Source organism: Opisthorchis viverrini, assembly GCF_000715545.1.
Source record: "Opisthorchis viverrini unplaced genomic scaffold opera_v5_156, whole genome shotgun sequence".
Taxonomy (NCBI): Eukaryota; Metazoa; Platyhelminthes; class Trematoda; order Opisthorchiida; family Opisthorchiidae; genus Opisthorchis; species Opisthorchis viverrini.
The window spans coordinates 1,017,791-1,036,584 of NW_008751814.1; the positions used below are offsets into that span (position 1 = coordinate 1,017,791).

Below are 18,794 nucleotides of genomic sequence, written 5' to 3' on the forward strand. Positions count from 1 at the left end.
TCGATCGACTTTTCCACGACGTTTATGTTATCACTTCTTATGTGTCACACAACGGATCATATAGTTAATTCGTGACACATCTACCTTACGGATACTAGCTGAAGACTGCTGTTGGTACTATTGGTGCATGACGCACGCAATAGACCAGACCTTGGTTTGTCATAACGCTGAGATAGCCTGATGATGTCTCCTCGTATGGTGACGAAACGTTTGCAAGCCAATTGCCAAGCTCGGCGAACAGATCAACAGCCACCTGATCAAAAACCAATAAACTCACCCGAGCTACCAATATTCCAACAAATTCCCAATTGAAGTAGTATTGATCGCATTGTCAACAATAGCGTGATTTCTCCAGTCTTCAAATTGAGGTTGGTCATAAATTCAGTAAAACAAGTTTTGAAGTTAGATGGGAGCGGAGAAAACCGAGCGGTCTAAATATGCTGATGCTACCCGAATACGGATTGGTACAGGTGAGTGTTAAATGTACCTGAAATTTGAAAAACCGATAATTAAAATTATGATGTGATCGCCGTCTCTTCACCAACGGTTTATAGTTTGAAAACGGAACTGGTCTGGTTTCGCTCCGAACAACAAAGGGGTACGAAAACGTGACAAACATGGAGTGCAGCGTTAGTCTAAACAGACAAGCAAACCATGACATGTTTATAAATAGCTGCACGAACTGTAGCGAATTTCAGTCGGCTGTGCTTGTTAATCACTTCTACGTTAAGCGAAATACACTCATTTGCATACGGATTTGGTTTTGACGGGAAACTCACCTGGAACCCAGGTGAATTTCTTTTTCATGATATTTCTATCTACGTCTAATTTATTTGTCCGGGTGTCTCTCAGAAAGTAGTTAATCTAAATCGTGATACTTTGCAACTCATAATACACAAGAAACATCATCAACGACCAATAATACATGCGGACGATTAACTATCATGCAACCATGAAAGGCGAGAGGAAGAACAGAATGGAACGGACTTAGTGTGAAGAAGTTATGTTTCCCTAGGTAAAATGACGAAAAATGTGCCCACTTCTCTTAACAGCTATAAAATGGGCGTCTGAGCCTCATGCTGAATTAAGACACCTTCGGCGGGAATGGTCCGGTGTCCACTGCGAACCTCATTTGACATGGTCCAAGCATCCGAAAACAGGCAAACCTCAGGGTAGACAGTCCTGTTGGGACATAACAGCGTAGGTGATTGGTTGCGCACACTGTCCTCCATGGTTTCCATCCACGTAAAAGCAGGATCACCTGAACTCCAACCAGGAGGGTACGAGTATGCCGCATCACTCAGCTTGACGGTGACCGCTTCCACTCAAAGTTAATGTGTCACGATCTGTTCCCCGCGAACTTTAATGAGCCGAGGTTTGGGACAAAAAAACGCCTCACTCTGGAGGCGGTGGTTGGGCATACTCGTTAAATGCCCCAACCGCTTCGGCCTGGTGGGTGCTGCTATAACGATTCTGATTAGTCACTAAGTGCCCACTTACGCATTTCCTCGTTGTGTACTAAATGCAGTCAGCTAACTCTAGCTATGCTACAGGAACACTTGTGAATGAACGTTTAGAAGTTCCTAAGGTCCTCGGATAAGGAATGTCAAATATCACAACAGGAAAGTAACATCGCTCTTAAAGTTGCCATGTGTAGACGACTCTGAAGCGCCAGCGAGGCCATAAACGACACAAGTTGGCAAACTTCGCTCGTTCTGAGTATCTACAGACGGACTCCTATTATAGTTATTGATGTTAATGTTTCAGAGGAATACAGCAGAATGGGAAACCTCGTGATAATCCAAATCAACTAATCTCTCTCCAGACTGAATCTCGATGCGCAGTCCCTTTTTAAGTATGTATTGCATGACGAGATTGAACAAAAGAGGGGACAAACCTAACGAACTACATCGGTTTTCGGGAAGCTTCTGAACAGTTCATTGTGCACCGACCGGAGGTATGGGAACAAAGGACATGAAAAATGTTTACGAACTTCAAGGGCGTACCATTTAGGAGTTAAACTATCCACAAGATTAAAGGCTCGTTTAAAGACTAGGAAAACCGCGATTGTTGGTGGCAGCATATGTGGCTTTGCTCAAGTACTGGAGGCAAATATATGATCACCTTCTGCTACAAGGAAATCCTGCTTGATGCTCTCAGACTTGCGTCTTATACCGAATACGGCCGTCGCAAATTAAGGGAATCCAGTAGCCGTGTTATGATTGTGTTAGGAACAGTCGGTTAGACATGAACAAGAAGCTGTTTTTCGTGTAATCTCTGACCTCAACCTACATCCGTTTACTGGCGAATCCAATCTAGAAAATAGTTTAACGAGACAACCGGAATAGTCTGCACGTTTAGTTTGGACAATAGTTCGATCGACTTTTCCACGACGTTTATGTTATCACTTCTTATGTGTCACACAACGGATCATATAGTTAATTCGTGACACATCTACCTTACGGATACTAGCTGAAGACTGCTGTTGGTACTATTGGTGCATGACGCACGCAATAGACCAGACCTTGGTTTGTTCACTGAAGGGACCAGATGGTCATAACGCTGAGATAGCCATGTTTCAACCCTCAGCCCGGAGAGCGTGTTGGTTAAACCTCCAAACAACCTGGTACGAGAGACTCTGCGAGTGTCACATGGACCTAGGATGCACACAAACCGTCACACCACGGTAAGGTCATGTTTCTTCGTGACGGTATCCCACAAAAAAGACAGAAGCAGTCACAGTATTTGGGATAAATTGCGTTTCAGGTCCTCGCTAACACGCAGCAGTCAGCTACACACTCCGTCGGACGTTCATCGGTGCTATATAATTTAATCATGTTGTAGTATAGTACTGGTGGTGCCTTGAGACTGGAGATAGATTTCAAGCAAAATTTGAGATCCAAGCCTACATCAGCATCTATATTGCAATTCTTTGATGATGACATTTCTTTTCCATTTTATACCCATGGTCATCCAAGCTGTCTACTTTTCCGATATTCTAAATAATCATCCCAAGCTATCTGGATTCTGGGAAAATGGGTTAGACAGTTAACCTTCCCTTGACCTACTAATCACCCGGTATGTTGAAGTTAGCTCGCAACGTGCGGATTGGTCCGCAGTCATTGCAGCAACCTTCCTCCCATGGTATATGGGTGAAGCTTAGCCAAATCGTTGTTCCACAGGGCAACAAATGAACCACCGAAACTCCAGTACCTTACATAGCAAACCAAACTCTTGACACAATCAGGTCACCATAGCTATTAAGACTGGATAAATCCAAACCTAAACCTCAGACCGTTTTAAAGCGGACCCAGGTAGACAGTTGCACCTGGTCTCGACAGACCAGAGGATTAAGTTCCGATGCAGGTATTAGAGTTTCGTTGATCAGCCTGTGTTGCAATTCATTCATAACTTCACTTTCGTGTGTGTTGATATCTGTATCTTTAGAAATGATTGATGCCTTTCTGTCCAGACGTTACAGCCTAGTCGTAAGGTTGCTGAAAACTCCCACTGGAAAGAACCCACGACTTGTTCCGCCCTTCTTGGGGCTTACCAGGCGGACAAAGTCCTCGACAACCTTGTTTTACTTGAACCCAAATTAGGATTTCGACAAATACCGTCACTCGTATAGAAAATTGGCCTTGATAGGAGACCCAACCGAATCCAGCTGAATATTTCGTATACGATGATCCGCTTCGACTAAATGTGCTGCATCCAGTAGCTTCATGTTTTACTTGGTACGACATTCGAGATATCGCAATACGTTATTGTCTGGACGTAACACCGTGCTCAGCGAATCTGGGAACACATTACAGATAGCTAAAGGTCCAAAAGCGCAACGGATGAAAATACCAGCAACCAGACAACAGAACACATCTCCGAGACAGGGCTGTGGTCATGCTTTCATCATTCATCATCAAACCGCTAGGTTCCGGTGAATCGACGTATGGACAATCAAACCGCTAGGTTCCGGTGAATCGACGTTGATTATAACATACAGTGACCCGAACGTGCACAAGAACTACTGACCAAACCCTTACACTAAAACCAACTTAACTTAACTTACTTAGGAACAGTGAATTTTGCGCATCTGTGACTGATGAAAGTAATTCGGAGTATTGAGGCTCTGTGATCTGGCCCTTCGGATATCGCAAAGGCCAGTTTAAAGCTATACGACGGAAATGCGTGCAGCGCCTCGCTCGGCTCCGCACACCCTGTGGCTCTGAGTATGCCAGTGAGCTGGACAGTAACGGACGGAAGACGGCCATCAAAAAGGACTACATGCATTCAGATCGAAAGTTGGGTGTTCATGTTTGACTGCAGCAGACTCTGATGTCAGAAATTGTCCCCCAACCATCAACGAGAGTTGTCGCCTAATTCCTAAGACAGTAGACTGCACCTGAGGAGCTTGCAAAGTGGTACGATCAATCATTTCATAGCTGGATACGATGTCAGCAGCTGTTCTTTTGAAGTTCACCACCCATAAGTCAGGTCACACTTACAGACACGCGATTGAAGACAAACAACTAAGTGCTCCTGTAATTTCAAAACAGAAAGACCAATTTGTGGATGGAAATCGGAGTGCAAAAAAGAGATTAAGGATGAAAATGGAAGCACGAGTGCAGCGTCTGATCTGCAGTAAAATTCGACGAATGTTGAATCATCTAAGTAATGCTTCTAAACAGCAAATGAAGAGTTCGTAAATCAACGCATATAGGTAAAAAAAACTTCGTGGGAAGTCATGAAACAGATCGGTCAGAAGGGTTATATTCGTTGTTGCTGTTTTTTTATGGCTTCGAGGACTTGCACAGCAGCCTCTGGAATACGAGTTCCTGGTCCGAAGACACAGGCTACCCCATTTTCCAGTAGGAATTCGTAGTCTTGGGGTGGGATTACTCCGCCAACGACCACAACAATATCTCTGAGATAAGAAACGAAAATTGAAAAAAAAACTGACTAGACTGGATATACGAAAAAATGCATATTGTTATGATCAGCGTTACCAGTAGACGACACAGACAAGATGAATAAGACGAGTGCGTTCGAATGGTGGTTAGGCTTTGCGCCTGAAAAAGAGGTTAGTTAACTACCATCAGGAAGGCTATGGGTTTGAATCCTGCCCAAGATTCTCAACATGCTGGGTGTGAGTGATACCCATTGAGATTTCCTATATTCACAATTACTTCCATAAATCCTCAATGCATGTGAAATAAATACACTGGTTGCATCCCGACAATTCGCTCTTACTACTGTTCTCCAGCATAAACTGACACCGTCATAAGAGCTAAACGAACAGTACACTCTGTTGGAGTATCAGTTGAATGACCTGCCGGTTTGGATACCACAATTCAAGCATTCGGATTGAAAAAGACAAGCTGGCTGATACGTCACCGAAGCGTATCAATCTAAGACAAGAATATCAATTTTTGTTGGTGAAAGGGACAGACTAATGCTCCGTGAGCAGAAGGAAACAGGTAGATGATCCTAGCCTTGATTCACACTACCTTCTGTTTACTGTAACACAACACCGTTCAGCGGCGTGTTTCGCAGCCTTGGGAGTTTAGAAGACAGCTGTTATTCTGAGGAACAGTATCGGAAGACATCCTTTTTTGTAGCTTGTGGTCAAGCTCCCGCACAAAGGTGTTGAAAGCGAGTGGACCACAGGGTTAGGCTGAGAAACTGTGCTTCGTAAAAGCGGCTAATCCCTATGTAGAAGTTGAACTGTCTACACGTTGTCAAAGGCCACCGTTACAAGTAGTGGATTCATTTTTTGAAAATTTGAGATCTGTGTTCAACGGAATATGAAGCTAGAAAAAAGTAAGTAAACATGTTTAAGTTCAAAGGATGGATTTCAATGGATAAAGCCAAATGTCTCATTGAATAAAAGATATCTACACTGCAGATCAACACAAAGGTGGAGTGTTGAACTCAAACTTGCGTTCGAGACATGGAGGATGACGAGGCCCCGGTGCTTCCCTGTTGAGCGTTAAACACAAAATTTCCCCGAGGGTTGGCATGTGTTCGACTATAACTCGTAAACGAAAACTTTGTAAGCCTTTATGGTGAATTGAATATTAGGTTAAACTGACCTGAGTTATCTGCACGTTTGGGCTGCTCATAATAGTCAAGTTGAAATTTATAAACCAACTTGACTATTTGGCAGTGGATTTGTGAGCTCGCGCCGCGACATGGCCGGGAAGAATTTGCATGCAACATACTGCTACACAGTATGTCATATTTCTGTGAACTCAGTGGTTAGCTCAGTGGTTAAGGCTCGAACATGCTGATCGTTAAGTCCACGGTTCGAACCCAACATCAGCACTTCAACTGCTCCCCTCTAGGCTTGAACAACTTGGCAGTACCTCAGCCATCATGCTTCTTTCGGGTGGCATGACAGGAAGGCAGAGAAAGCATTAATGCTGAATTATTATTATTATTATATTTCTGCGGAATCACGCATAGTTGAGTGGCTTTCGTGGAAAAGAATAATCCACCCTGCGTTTAGCAAGATGCATACAGTTGTTCGAAGTATACCTTTTGACAGTCAAGAACCATGATGTTATCAAGCTACAATAACGACCGTGTCAAAATCTCTCCAGTCATTCACGTTTTCCCTGACGGAAATCTGGCGCTGTCGTAATTTACCGAGGCAGCGGAGCTGCGTTTTGGTTACACTTCTGTACTTACTTGAATATTTACCCAGTACGCATACTCGATTTCCAGAAAACTACGGTTTTATCGAAGATGCTACTTTGTAAAACAGACTTCGAAGAAACCACTGCTATGGGCACTGTCTAGACTTGATCACACTTATACAGTTGGACAACGAACCGCTACTGATGTCATGGGTCTGTCACTCAACTCGCTAGCGACCACGACCTACGATTTGAAGAGCACACGATATAGACAAGTGGACACACGATAAACAATTGAAAAGTACCGCAGTTCTATTAATTACCAGCGATACTATAAGCCTTCGTTGATTATTCCTACAAGTTCACATTGGTTAAGCAGTGTCCTTTTTTCACCTTCACGACTGAAAGACGTGATACTCTAAAGACCTAAGGAAGCACGGCTGAGTTAACCGCTATACAGTCATGGTGCCACCGAATGATTAAGCCGATCAACAACTGGAAATGTACACGGCGTTCACTAGAAAATTTACACCAATCACACTGTTTAGCTTACGTTCCAAGTTACATTTTTCGTCGCAATACACAGCACACTAATTTGTATAGTAGGCTAATTTGTCAACCTCTTCAGTTAGTACTGGGAAGACCGAACAGAACAAAGCTTAGCGTTAGGATATTCTAGCTCGCCATAACCAAATAGGCATAAAATTCCAAATGAAGTGGTATTGACGTTCTTTGGTTTACAAGTGAGGATGGTTCTTTCTAAGAAGCATTGGGGCCAAAATGTGTGAAAATCGCATGTCATTTTTTCGAGGAAGAGGGGTAACAACGTATGTATCAATTTAGATGTAAATTTCGTAGGACTGGAGGGTTCTCCCATCTGGAAGCGCAAATTGAGGGTCCACGGCTGGGTGAGTTTCAACGCATTTTCAGTGTCTGACAGTTTCTGCGGGCCTCATGTGCTCAGTTGGATGCTAACTGTTTTCAATAGGCACCACTATGAGTGAATCCCACTTACTTGTGAGGTTAACCAAGTGGCTACACAATAGGTACGGTGTTTCATTAAAAAAAGCCTGCGCCATTTGCCGAGATGTGCAGTGGTTTCGTTTTTAATCGAGTTATTACTTTAAAGGGCTCTTTGGGGGGTCAGATTAGCGTCAGCTCTTCCAGACAAACCTGTAAGTGTTCATGTGACCCGAGTACGCTAACCTGGATTGACTTGACTGCATTTCGAATGTAATGATGAAACTTACTAAAGCACACTAGGGAGTTCGGCTAGTTAGGTACGATGTCTTTTATCGGTCAACATTGGCTGGAACGCACTGTGAGAGATGTTTCACTGGCCCCGGAGAAAGACATCGAAACACACAGCCTATCTGAGTTACGGAGCATTTGAAAATGACGGGAATGTTAATGATAGAACGACCTATCACTTAGGTGAAACGGAGCTTCGAGTGTGCCTTATGAAACAGACGCGGCCCGACGACAAGTGATAAATTCAGAAACTATGATATCAATGAGAACAGGTGTCCTAGGGACAAGAATACTGCCTATCGCAAGGCCCACTGCAGCGTCACAAAGTACTCAAAATCAGGCCGAAAAACTGACAATTCGAAGGTCGTTTGGGACTAAGAGTCTATGTGAACTTCTCAGTGAGTGGCTGGAAACACGTAACGATATGGAAGTTATGACAGTGACGTTCAGGTTGTCAGTTTTCAGTAAGATTGTCCGACTGAGTACTGGAGGTGTAGACACCCCGGATGTTCGCGGTAGACCAGCCCTAGGTCCCCCTGACTGCCCCGTTTTCCCTCTTTCCATTATATGGCTTTATCCACATAAATGAACATGGCTGTATGGCAGTGAAGCACCAGTATTTTTATCTGGTGTTATTGACAATAGTTGTGACGATGATATTCGAGACGAAGAAAGTAGCACCAAACCGGGCAAGCTATTAGGAAAGCCGTCCCAAATATTTCAGCTGAGAGTATCGCAACTTGTCGTACGGGTGATTTTTATCTGGTGTTACTGACAATAGTTGTGACGATGATATTCGAGACGAAGAAAGTAGCACCAAACCGGGCAAGCTATTAGGAAAGCCGTCCCAAATATTTCAGCTGAGAGTATCGCAACTTGTCGTACGGGTGGATGATTCCATGTTAGGTAATACTGAGGGAGAATTAGGTGAGTTTTGGTTCATTTTACTAAACCAATTCCCTCATGTCTTCATTCCCAACTGGAAAATTGACTTTGAAAACCATCACCCAAAGAGGGTTGAAAACAGGAAAATTCAGCAAACGACTAGTGAATAGTGCCTCGCAACTCCTTGGAATTTCGTGAGATGCGCGCTACCGATGATTCCCCTATGAACAAGATTCCCAATAAATATGACAGAATTATACAGTGTTCCTCGACCTTTCAGCGTAGCTTGGCTTCACTTACAGGATAAAATATCACTTGAAAACACCCAGAAGTAACTTACTTTCCGCCTAGTTTGGACAGCTCTTTGACTAGCTCAGGAACCAGAGTCTTGTGCCCGGCAGCCAGGCTACTGACGCCAACCACATGAACATCTGCATCTACAGCCTGTTGAGCAGCTTCACTTGGAGTCTTCAAGTAGTAGGTAGAGAAAGGAAACACTGTATGAATAGGTCGATAGATTTTGATGAAGATATTGTCCGAAATGAAGATAGTCAACTCAGTAGTACAGAACGGTGTCCACACAATAGTAAAACTCATAGGGCTGAGCAGTTATGCTCCAGTGTGGCATACGGCAGGACAAACATGTGAAATTGACATAAGCTGTTTATTTTCCAGTTTGAATATCTTTAGGCAATTGCAAACGATAGTTTTTAACTCAAAGACAACAAAACAGTTTTCATAAAGGGAACTACTCACAAGGTTGCTGAAAACTCTTCGACATCCCACGACCGGTTTCATAAACGAGATGTTCAATTGGGTCTCTCGTGAAAACCATGTTGATTTGCAAATGAGTGTACTTCTCGATAGCAAAATAGTATTCGAAACAATGGGTTGCCGAAAGGCATCATATCAGTACTAATAGATAAAAATCCACTATTAGTGCTGTGATATTTCGCTGCCAGGGTGGATGTCGCTTAGGCTTCAATAATAGCATTCTTACTTTCTATGCGCTGAAAGGGTGTTAAAATATATTTTTTATTCCAAGCGGAGCGTGATTTTTCCCTAAGCCATCTGGAGCGATTGGGCGGTTTCATAGTGTCATGAACATCCGGAAAGAAGTTTACAGTGAAACGGCGCGTCAGGTCCACATTTATGGTTAAATACCCCATACGTTTCTCATTACCAGCTGCGTTCTCCAGAGCTGCCCAGTCTCCACGTTCCTGTTTAATCACTGATAATATCTATGCTAAGGCGATTTCTCGGGGAACGCGCTGTGGCGTGAAACTTCTTCCGGGTAGCAGGAATTAGACTATATTGACGACATCCTTCTGGTAGGATATGACATTCAATGGCTGCAGAACACACTGACTGTCTCACAGTGGAAGTAAACCAGAGTGGCATGGCTCTTCCCACCAACGAAGTGCAAAATCCTTGCTCAGGATCTGTAATCACACTCTTCGTTGCCGGTTGAGTAATTTATGTGTATGAACGCTTTGAGAAGCCGATGCCTTCAAACAGATCCAACTACCAAAATCAGGTAGAGGATCACCAAGGCCTTCGAAAATCTCCAACACCTCTAGCGTCGGCGTTATACCAGCCTTCCGTGGAGAACTCAAGTTCATAAAGTGTCCGTTGATTTAATACCAATAAGGGTGTAAGGGATGACCTTTCCGAACTTGAGGTAGCACACGACTCATCATGTCCAGCGATTGTTTCGAAAGAAGCAACTTGCGCTTCTGGCGGCATCAGCGGGTAAGTTATGTCGAGATGTGACGACACACATTTTAGGACGTAATGACGGCGAACTGGCGAACGTTATGAACCACTGTCGACTCCGCTGGTTAGGTGTGTGTTGAAGATAGCAATCCAACGGCTTTCATGGCATTCTGTCTTTGTAGAAATGGGTGAGGGATGAAAAACATCGAAGATTAGAAAACTGCTTGCCACAGAGAGACGAGGGCTCGGCTGTCCTCTGCCAGACCGTGTAAACTCCCTGGTTTGGGTCCGGAAGACAGTGTCTGCATTTGGCTGAAATGGCCCGGAAATGACTTGAGGATCAGTATGTCTGTCCAAGACCTATGAAAGAAGCCGTTGAAATAATCTGTTTGCTGGGTGTGGGATTTTTGAGTCGAAGTCTCGAGGAAGGTGCTCAGGCAACATCGCCCTGGAAGAAGTACCTCCCACCCGATTAAAATAGTAGCGGGAACTTCATTACGTTCTTCAGTTTCCAATCTGGTTTACGCCCCCTGTTTCTTCAATAATTCGATTCTGGTTTGTAGCCATCTAACAAGGGAAGGGCTAATTGGGTATAATAGAAACCAGAAGTGAATGTGTCTTTGAATTCATAAGGGTCGTAGAACAATGCCGAATACCTCAATTCGGGACGTACTGTTATTAGTACAGGGTGAGCCAAACGGCAAACCAAACCGGAGGCTTAAAGTAGAGAATTATATAAGTTGGACGTATACTGACCAACGGTTGGTCCCCGGAAAGTAGCTCTGGTTTATTCATGGAGCACTTTATGTGGCTCGGACGGAATTGGTGGAGACGAAGAGGAAGACGAATCTATAGAGCCAACTTGTGCTACGTATCAAGCTCAAAGTGGCTCAGTGGTAACGTCACGAACCTACTGACCGGAAGGTCCGTGGTTCGAACCCAACCTCTGAGTCTCGATTGCTCCTGTCTAGGCTTGGGCAACCCGGCAGTATCTCGGCCTTCTTGCTTTTTTGGGGTGGCATGGTATCTAGATTCTAAAGGGGTGTCACAACAGAACCATTATATTATTATCATTATTATTATTGCTAGGTGTAGCGTCAAGCTGGATGCAACTAGCGTACAAGTGCGGAAATTTTTTGCCATCTTTATGTCAGAATTATAAGTGTTATGGAGTAGTAGTATTAGCGAAGCTGTAACAAGGCAGTTAAAAAGTGGGTATTTGGTTGTGCATTCGGCGCGTCACCTGAGCGGATCATCCATAGTACAACAGTAGTGTTTTCAGTAGCAATGAAAATGACCCTAATATACCTAGCAAGTGAGTTCAGAGATCAGAAAGTAAATGTGGTCAGACCTCAAAAACGTCGACCACATAAGTGTTTTCGTACTTATTAGCATCATCATGTGGGCGCAGAGAGATCCGACAATTGACCCTTCACGATGTTGTCCCAAGGATCACGGATAGGCCAACTAATACGTGCATCAGTTTAGGTTAGAAAGTGGCTGCAAGAAGCATTATGAGAATGATTAAGTGCATTTGACAAGTACATGAAGGCACAATTGCCGAGTCATCGATGAAACCTAAAGCAGCTGTTCAGCATCCGAACACAGTAGCGAAATTCCAACACTGTACAATGCTACCGAGAAAATGGAAACGTATTTCAATCAACAAACGAATGAGGGCCTACCGAGAATAGAGGTCCGACATCGACGTCAAAACCGAGATCCGAAAATCCGGTAGCAATAACTTTGCCACCACGGTCATGGCCGTCCTGTCCGAGTTTCGCCACCAGAATTCGAGGACGTCGACCTTCGTGGGCGGCAAAATCCTGAGGTGAAAGAAGTATGGTTCGAAGAGGACTGGATGAATTCAAAGCCAAGCGTTCAAGAAGAACCTTTTGTCCGTATCGGAAATAGCCCAAACGGTCTGGTGATGCACCGTGCTCTAGCGCAAAATCGCACTAGATGCAATTACAACTAATAATATAAATTGATTAGTAAAATCTATTATATATCATGCGAGCGCAGTAGAAACGCTGTGTTTACGCCTGTGTAAGTGGGTCATTATGATGCCAAGAACCACAACCACCAAATCCATGATACGTTGTCGGACAATGTTACACAAACATACACAAAAGCGCCAAACCTGGTAAGGAATCAACGAATCCACCAATGATAGTTTACCCGACGATTATCGTATGCGCGGCCACAGTTTACCCCTTAAGTCATCCGGATCGAAATAACACAAGACAGATGGATCCATGGACGAGCAAAATGGAGTTTGCTTCCGCTGTGCCTAAGCTGATGCACAACAGGAAGATCAGTCCACGAGAAGTAGGATCAAGGGAGCTAAATTCCAACCCAGTGTCATCCTGAACTAGACCAACTAGACCAAGACCGTCACGGAGTCAACGTGCTAAAGAAGTCAGATGCAGCAAAGTTCGCATCTGAGGCGCCCAGAAGAGCGTAGCTCATATCTGTGAGACGCACGAAGTCCCTTTATCGCTTGGCTTCCATAATAACAGTATTTTCTCATTTTAGTTCTCGTTCTGAACCTTCTAAGCTAGCGTTCTCGTCAAGACAACCACAAAAGGTTCACAATGTGGATTAACACCTAAAACCAGGTCCATAACACGTAGAGTGCGTCGCTTATAACGTGTACGCGGCGAGAATACTTTGGATATTCTGACGCTTTTTGGATGTGCCAATGGCAACCGGCATTCGGTAGATACTGGAACATGACTGGCCGTTGGGTCCACACTTTCGATCAATCAGAGCCTGTTTTGATGCTGGACTGGCAAGCGGCCTGATCTTTTGGCCAATCGCGTGCGTGATAGGCTTCTTGACCATAGTGGCGCCTAACTGCGAGTGCTAAAGCGTCTCCGGTGCGGGATCCCGCCTAACAGCTTCCGCAACACGTACTTTCGCGCAAACGCGAGAGAACCAAAGGGGTGAGGATGTATAAGCTGTGTCGAATTCACCAAGTGCGAGAGAACCAAAGGGGTGCGGATGTATAAGCTGTGTCGAATTCACCAAATGCGGCGGCAAATAAACCTCTTGGTGGACAGTGCATTCTGTGCGGCGGTAAATAAACCTCTTGGTGGACAGTGCATTCTTCGATCAGTTCCGGTAGCGCGTTCTGGGGTTATTCAGATGGCAACTGACGCTCTGTGAACCACTTAATCTCACACTAACTCGTGTGTACGGAAATAAATTAGTGTTTTGGACGATGTCTTCGTTTGTGATGTTCTTCAACCAAATTTCCGGTTAGACATCAGTGACTCTCTCCAGGTTCAGTTGGGCAAATATTTAAGATAATCAGGTAGTTTTTTTCTCATAAGTATTGCCTGGCACGTAAGGGATGTGCGGAACCCAATTTTCTCACGTCGCCCATTCGGGTTCCTTCCATTAATAAAGATTGGTGACAATCAGTTGACGACACACTATCAGCCTTGTTTTGTAGGGACCCCGAGTACCAACTCAGTTAATTTGTACTACTTCAGTGACAGTAAAAAGCAGTTAATTAACAATTATCATCCATCGCTAAGTATAACTTCGAAGATGGAAAACTATTTCAAAAAAGGTAGCCAGATGGGATTCCCGTAGGTTTACCAACAGACCAAGAATTGAAACGAGCGACTACGGTGGAACTTACTCGTTTTGGAGACTACTATAAGTAAAAAAGATTATCTCGGGAAATTATGGGTACCCAGAGGATTCTGGGCGTAAGAAGACTACACAAAATCCGCAGAAAGCCCATTTGGGGCACATCAGATGGTGTGAGAAAACCAATCTTCAAACTTGGTAGTAAGCAGACTCTTGAGCCCACTGGAATGGTATACTTGACGGAAGTGAAGATTCGGCGGGCTTTGAATTTCCGGTCACTGCTAAGTACAGCCGAGCAGCTGAACTGAACAAGAAGAATCCTCATCCAGTCTGCAGTCCCTGCGATTGCACCATGTGAATGAGTTCGAAAAATACCGTCCCCCTTAGTCCTACGGGTATATGAATAGCTTTGTAACGGATGCGGATGCACCAATACAGCTTTATAGTTATACCATATATATATATATATATATATGACCAACACAGTTCAGTGTCAACGTCCACACACCAAACGACGGCGAGCGAAATAAGGGTCCAGCAGTGTGGGTTGCGGTCGTCCATTCCGACGATAGACTCGTGATTCTCATTGGCCATGAGATCACACGGAATTTATGAGGAAACAAGTCAAGGCAGGCTCAGCAAACGGGATACGAACGCGCATGAGTAAGTTGGCATGATGTAGTTTGCAAGCGACCGTCCGAACTAAGTCACGTCGCATAACACACACAAATTGAAAAGCCATCGAGCCAGGTTTCGAAACACCTTTTCCAGGCTTGAAGCTTTAAGAATCTGAGACGCTGTATGGAAACTGTCTGGAAGTAGATAACATCAACATGCATCGCTTCCGCTGACGGATATGCGGGCTCGCCATAGAACCCTGCACCCATGGAGTGTGGAACGGCCTGCTCACAGTTAGTTAGTGGAGCGCACCCCGATAACCCGCAATGCGAATGAGTGTCGTTGCCTTCTGATGAATGTTTGCCGTCCATTGTTATTGTAGCGCGCCCCGAAGAACTGCAGACTGATCGATGATTGTCCTCTTGTGAGGCGACTTCATCGTTAGTTATCGGAGCGCACCCCGTGTAATAGTAACCCGGCCGGTTGTCGTGGCAACAGCCAATGCACCATCCATCCAAGGCCTGAGAGAAACAACGAACTTCCTTTTATCCTCATGTCTCTGTCTGATATATTGCCGTTTCCGAGACAAGTCCCGAGCATTCTCCATTTCCTCAAAGCTCCCCCGTAATTCGGCAAACACAGCCGAAGTCTTCGGATCATAGTGATGGGAAAAGCCAGGGGCCAGGAAAGGATCAGGCCGGAATGGGTCCATGACTGAAACTGTGACTCGGTGTCAAAGAGATCGGGTTGTCAATCCTATCTCACGAACTCTCGTCGTAAACTAACGCAACCAGAAGCAGGGAAACAAATGGCGAGAAGAGTATTTAAAAACTTCGATGGCTTTACTCGTTGGCCAACCTATCTATGCAGTCCGAAGATCCTTCGAGGTAAAAAAAAAAACTGCCACAGTTGGTCAGTGGCAAGGTTAACGCTATTCAAACAGTTGATGTGATGTAAAATGTTATCAACACACTCCAAATCGTTAACTTCGGGCTCTAATCTCTTGTTACACAGTTGGTGCAAGGTTAACGCTATTCAAACAGTTGATGTGATGTAAAATGTTATCAACACACTCCAAATCGTTAACTTCGGGCTCTAATCTCTTGTTACGAGGTCAGACATAACAGTATTATTGCACTCAGCAGCTGTGTTACAACCGCGGAAAGGCTAAGATATCTTTGGACGAAGTCGACTTGAGTATGTTTTTTAAATAAAAATATGTTGACTGACTGGCCCCAGGTTGTTGGAACGTAGTTCTACTCCCAAATTAGTCTAAACAACCCGGACCCAGCGAACCTTGCAACCCGATGGCGCTTCAAGGCAGAAAGTACTTCGGAAACTCAAAGAGGGCCTAGAGCCATAGGCCACAGTTCGAGTTGAGCGGGTCGAATAAAAGACATTGGTACAGAGGTACAAGATAAATCAAACTGTTGTCTAAACTATCCAGCGGCTGAGATTGGTTCCTGCTTTATAGTGTATTCCTAATATTGGCCTCATTACCAGTCGTTTTCTCGATTCCTTTATGTGAATCGGATTGTATTATATATGTATATGTATATGTACAACATATAATGTATGTATATAGTTAACGACGGTTCAGTAGATTGATACCAGTTATGCTGGAAAATTATACCTTTCTAGGCTGATAAAACTCAGCTGTAGAACAGGCTCTACCGTTTTTATTCCGCCAGCGCCATCTTCAGCAATAAGTGGATGCATCGGACGGCAACCGGTTAACAACACATTTCTCTCCGTAGCCAGGGTGGATGCGACAGCGGCCTTGACGCCAGTCACAATACGTTCATCGTACAGCACCACCATTTTACATACTTCGGTAGTTGTATGAGCTCTAACGGAAGTGTGCCTGATGAGGTCAGTGCATGAATATGAAAAGCTCGAATCAAGCTTGTTGAGTTGCATCACTTATGACGTCAAAAAGGCATACCGCAGCAAGGGCTTGTCGCAAGATATGGTGCCCCTGGACGGATGAACTGAGGCGTCTGCAGGTTTTTGACCACCGATGTCCCAGAAGCGTTGCTGGGACGACGTCAACGAATTCGTAACGAGGTAGTTATCTGTTTGTACAGCAGATACTTTAATCGCAGAAAACATCTGACAACCCCAACTGCGGTGGATAAGCCATGCCGAAACACCGTTTATCGAGATGAATGTTGTTCTGCGTGCCTCACTCAGAATGATGCAAACTGCGAGGTGGACAACGTGTGACATGGCAGAAGCGTGCGAAACATATTACGAAGAATTTAGGCGTTCCAGGATAAGGTCCGCGTGACTCTCCCTGAGTTCTAATAAAGACATTGCAAGACATGGGGGTTAATCGACGTCAGTGGACATCATGCTGTTCAGTCTCTGTCCGAATTGTCTGGGGGTGTAGGTACCCCAGAAGGTTACCACTAGGTCCCTCTATCAACCATTCTTTTCTTTTTACTCAAGTACAGTCAGATGAACGTTGCGGTTGTACAGCAATGAAACATCAGTATCAACACTGGTGTTGCTGTTTCTGATGATGATGACAACCAACAGCTCGCGAGTCAGTGAGTTATGTCAAGCGTTTCTATTCACTCGATAGATGGATAAATCTAACTAGGACCGGTAAGTTTCACTGAATACAAATGGGAGCGGACTTTGTGCAGAGGGTAAGAAAAAAACCTACTTCGACCGCCTTCATCACAGACTGCAGTTCATCGGATTTGGAGAACTGGCTCCGGTAGGCTCCGGAGACAAGGCGATCTGCAGCCTTATGCCGACCGTACACTTTGGACATTGCATCTGTGATCTCACCGACTGTACAACGGGCCCGTGCCGCTTCAATAGAGAGAGCAAGTAAGTTGTGACTGCGATCATCTGAGGCGCATGCACTTGTGATGGCAGCTAAACAGGTTTCGACCTGAAGCACGTTAGGGAAATGAGAAACATAAGCGGACATATTGTTTGAAAAGGCGCTGAAAAAGTGCAGCAGGCACTCCCCCGCAAATCATCAAGCATATAATCGTGGCATTAAATTTCATTGTGTGTAGTATGGCGATCGCAACCTACTACGAGCCCAAAAAACGAGAGTAAATCAGGTAACATCAGAGGCCGTGATGGACTTATAATCAAAGTGACAGTTCCGAGTACGAAGTAACATATAAGATATGACAAAATAGTAGCCAGTCGAAGTAGTCCATTGTATACAACAGTCCACTGCAACACGGCTCATTCGCATATCTGGTCCATACCATTCTGGTGCATAATTCGAATTCCCAAAGGACAGGGTTGCCCAGACAGGGCTATTATTTGACTCAATTCACAGTACCAAATTTTGAAACTTCCTGGACAATATCTGGTTAGTCATAGTTGGCTACGAGATATGTAGCATTCGCATCAGTTGCTTGAACAGACCCCTCTCCCGGTCTTGTTGAAACGAGAGTTATGCGAATTCTATGAGCCCCACAAGCACCCACGAATCATCAGATTCAAGTGTCTGTCATCTTCGGAAGATGTTAGTCTTGAATCTTGAACAGATCTCCCGGTCTTGTTGAAACGAGAGTTATGCGAATTCTATGAGCCCCACAAGCACCCACGAATCATCAGATTCAAGTGTCTGTCTGTCACGGAAGATGTTAGTCTTGAATGACGTCACGATGGTATACTGAAACGATCGGTGTACCGAAAACCTACTTGGTCAGGTCAATACATTAACTTTAGCAGCTTCGTGCCACTGAAGCAGAAACAGAACCTGATCCATAGCCTAACTAACACAGCGAAGAAAATATGCTCTGATCATGCACTGGAACAAGAATTCCGAACTCTCACCAACATCCTGAGAGACAATGGATTCCCCGACAAATTTATTACAAAGCATTTGAACAGGGAGGATGCAAACACCGTCACAGCCACAGCTGGAAAGAAACCAGTTTACATTAGCCTCCCGTTCAAGGGAGATATACCGGCCGATCTACTGAACAGAAGACTTTCCCCCAGTCTAAACAAAGTTTTTCCGGCCGCAAAACTCCGAACCTGGTTCACCAGCAATCATTTGTACCCCTTTAATCTCAAGGATAGAGTGCCTATCCACGCCCAAAATAC

The 18,794-nt window shown here is 44.5% G+C and overlaps 1 protein-coding gene across 1 annotated transcript in view; it reads right to left on the reverse strand.

The window, feature by feature from the left end:
• Positions 1–4,511: 4,511 nt before the first annotated feature.
• Positions 4,512–18,794, reverse strand: part of T265_14208 (hypothetical protein) — a gene marked incomplete at both ends in the record, with an annotated part of 43,553 nt that continues 29,270 nt past the window's right edge. Inside the window, 4 exons of the mRNA XM_009172536.1 lie at positions 4,512–4,921; positions 9,112–9,239; positions 12,173–12,313; positions 17,380–17,613. Of these exons, the coding sequence (XP_009170800.1) occupies positions 4,765–4,921; positions 9,112–9,239; positions 12,173–12,313; positions 17,380–17,613 (660 nt within the window). The remainder of the gene's footprint in view (positions 4,922–9,111; positions 9,240–12,172; positions 12,314–17,379; positions 17,614–18,794) is intronic.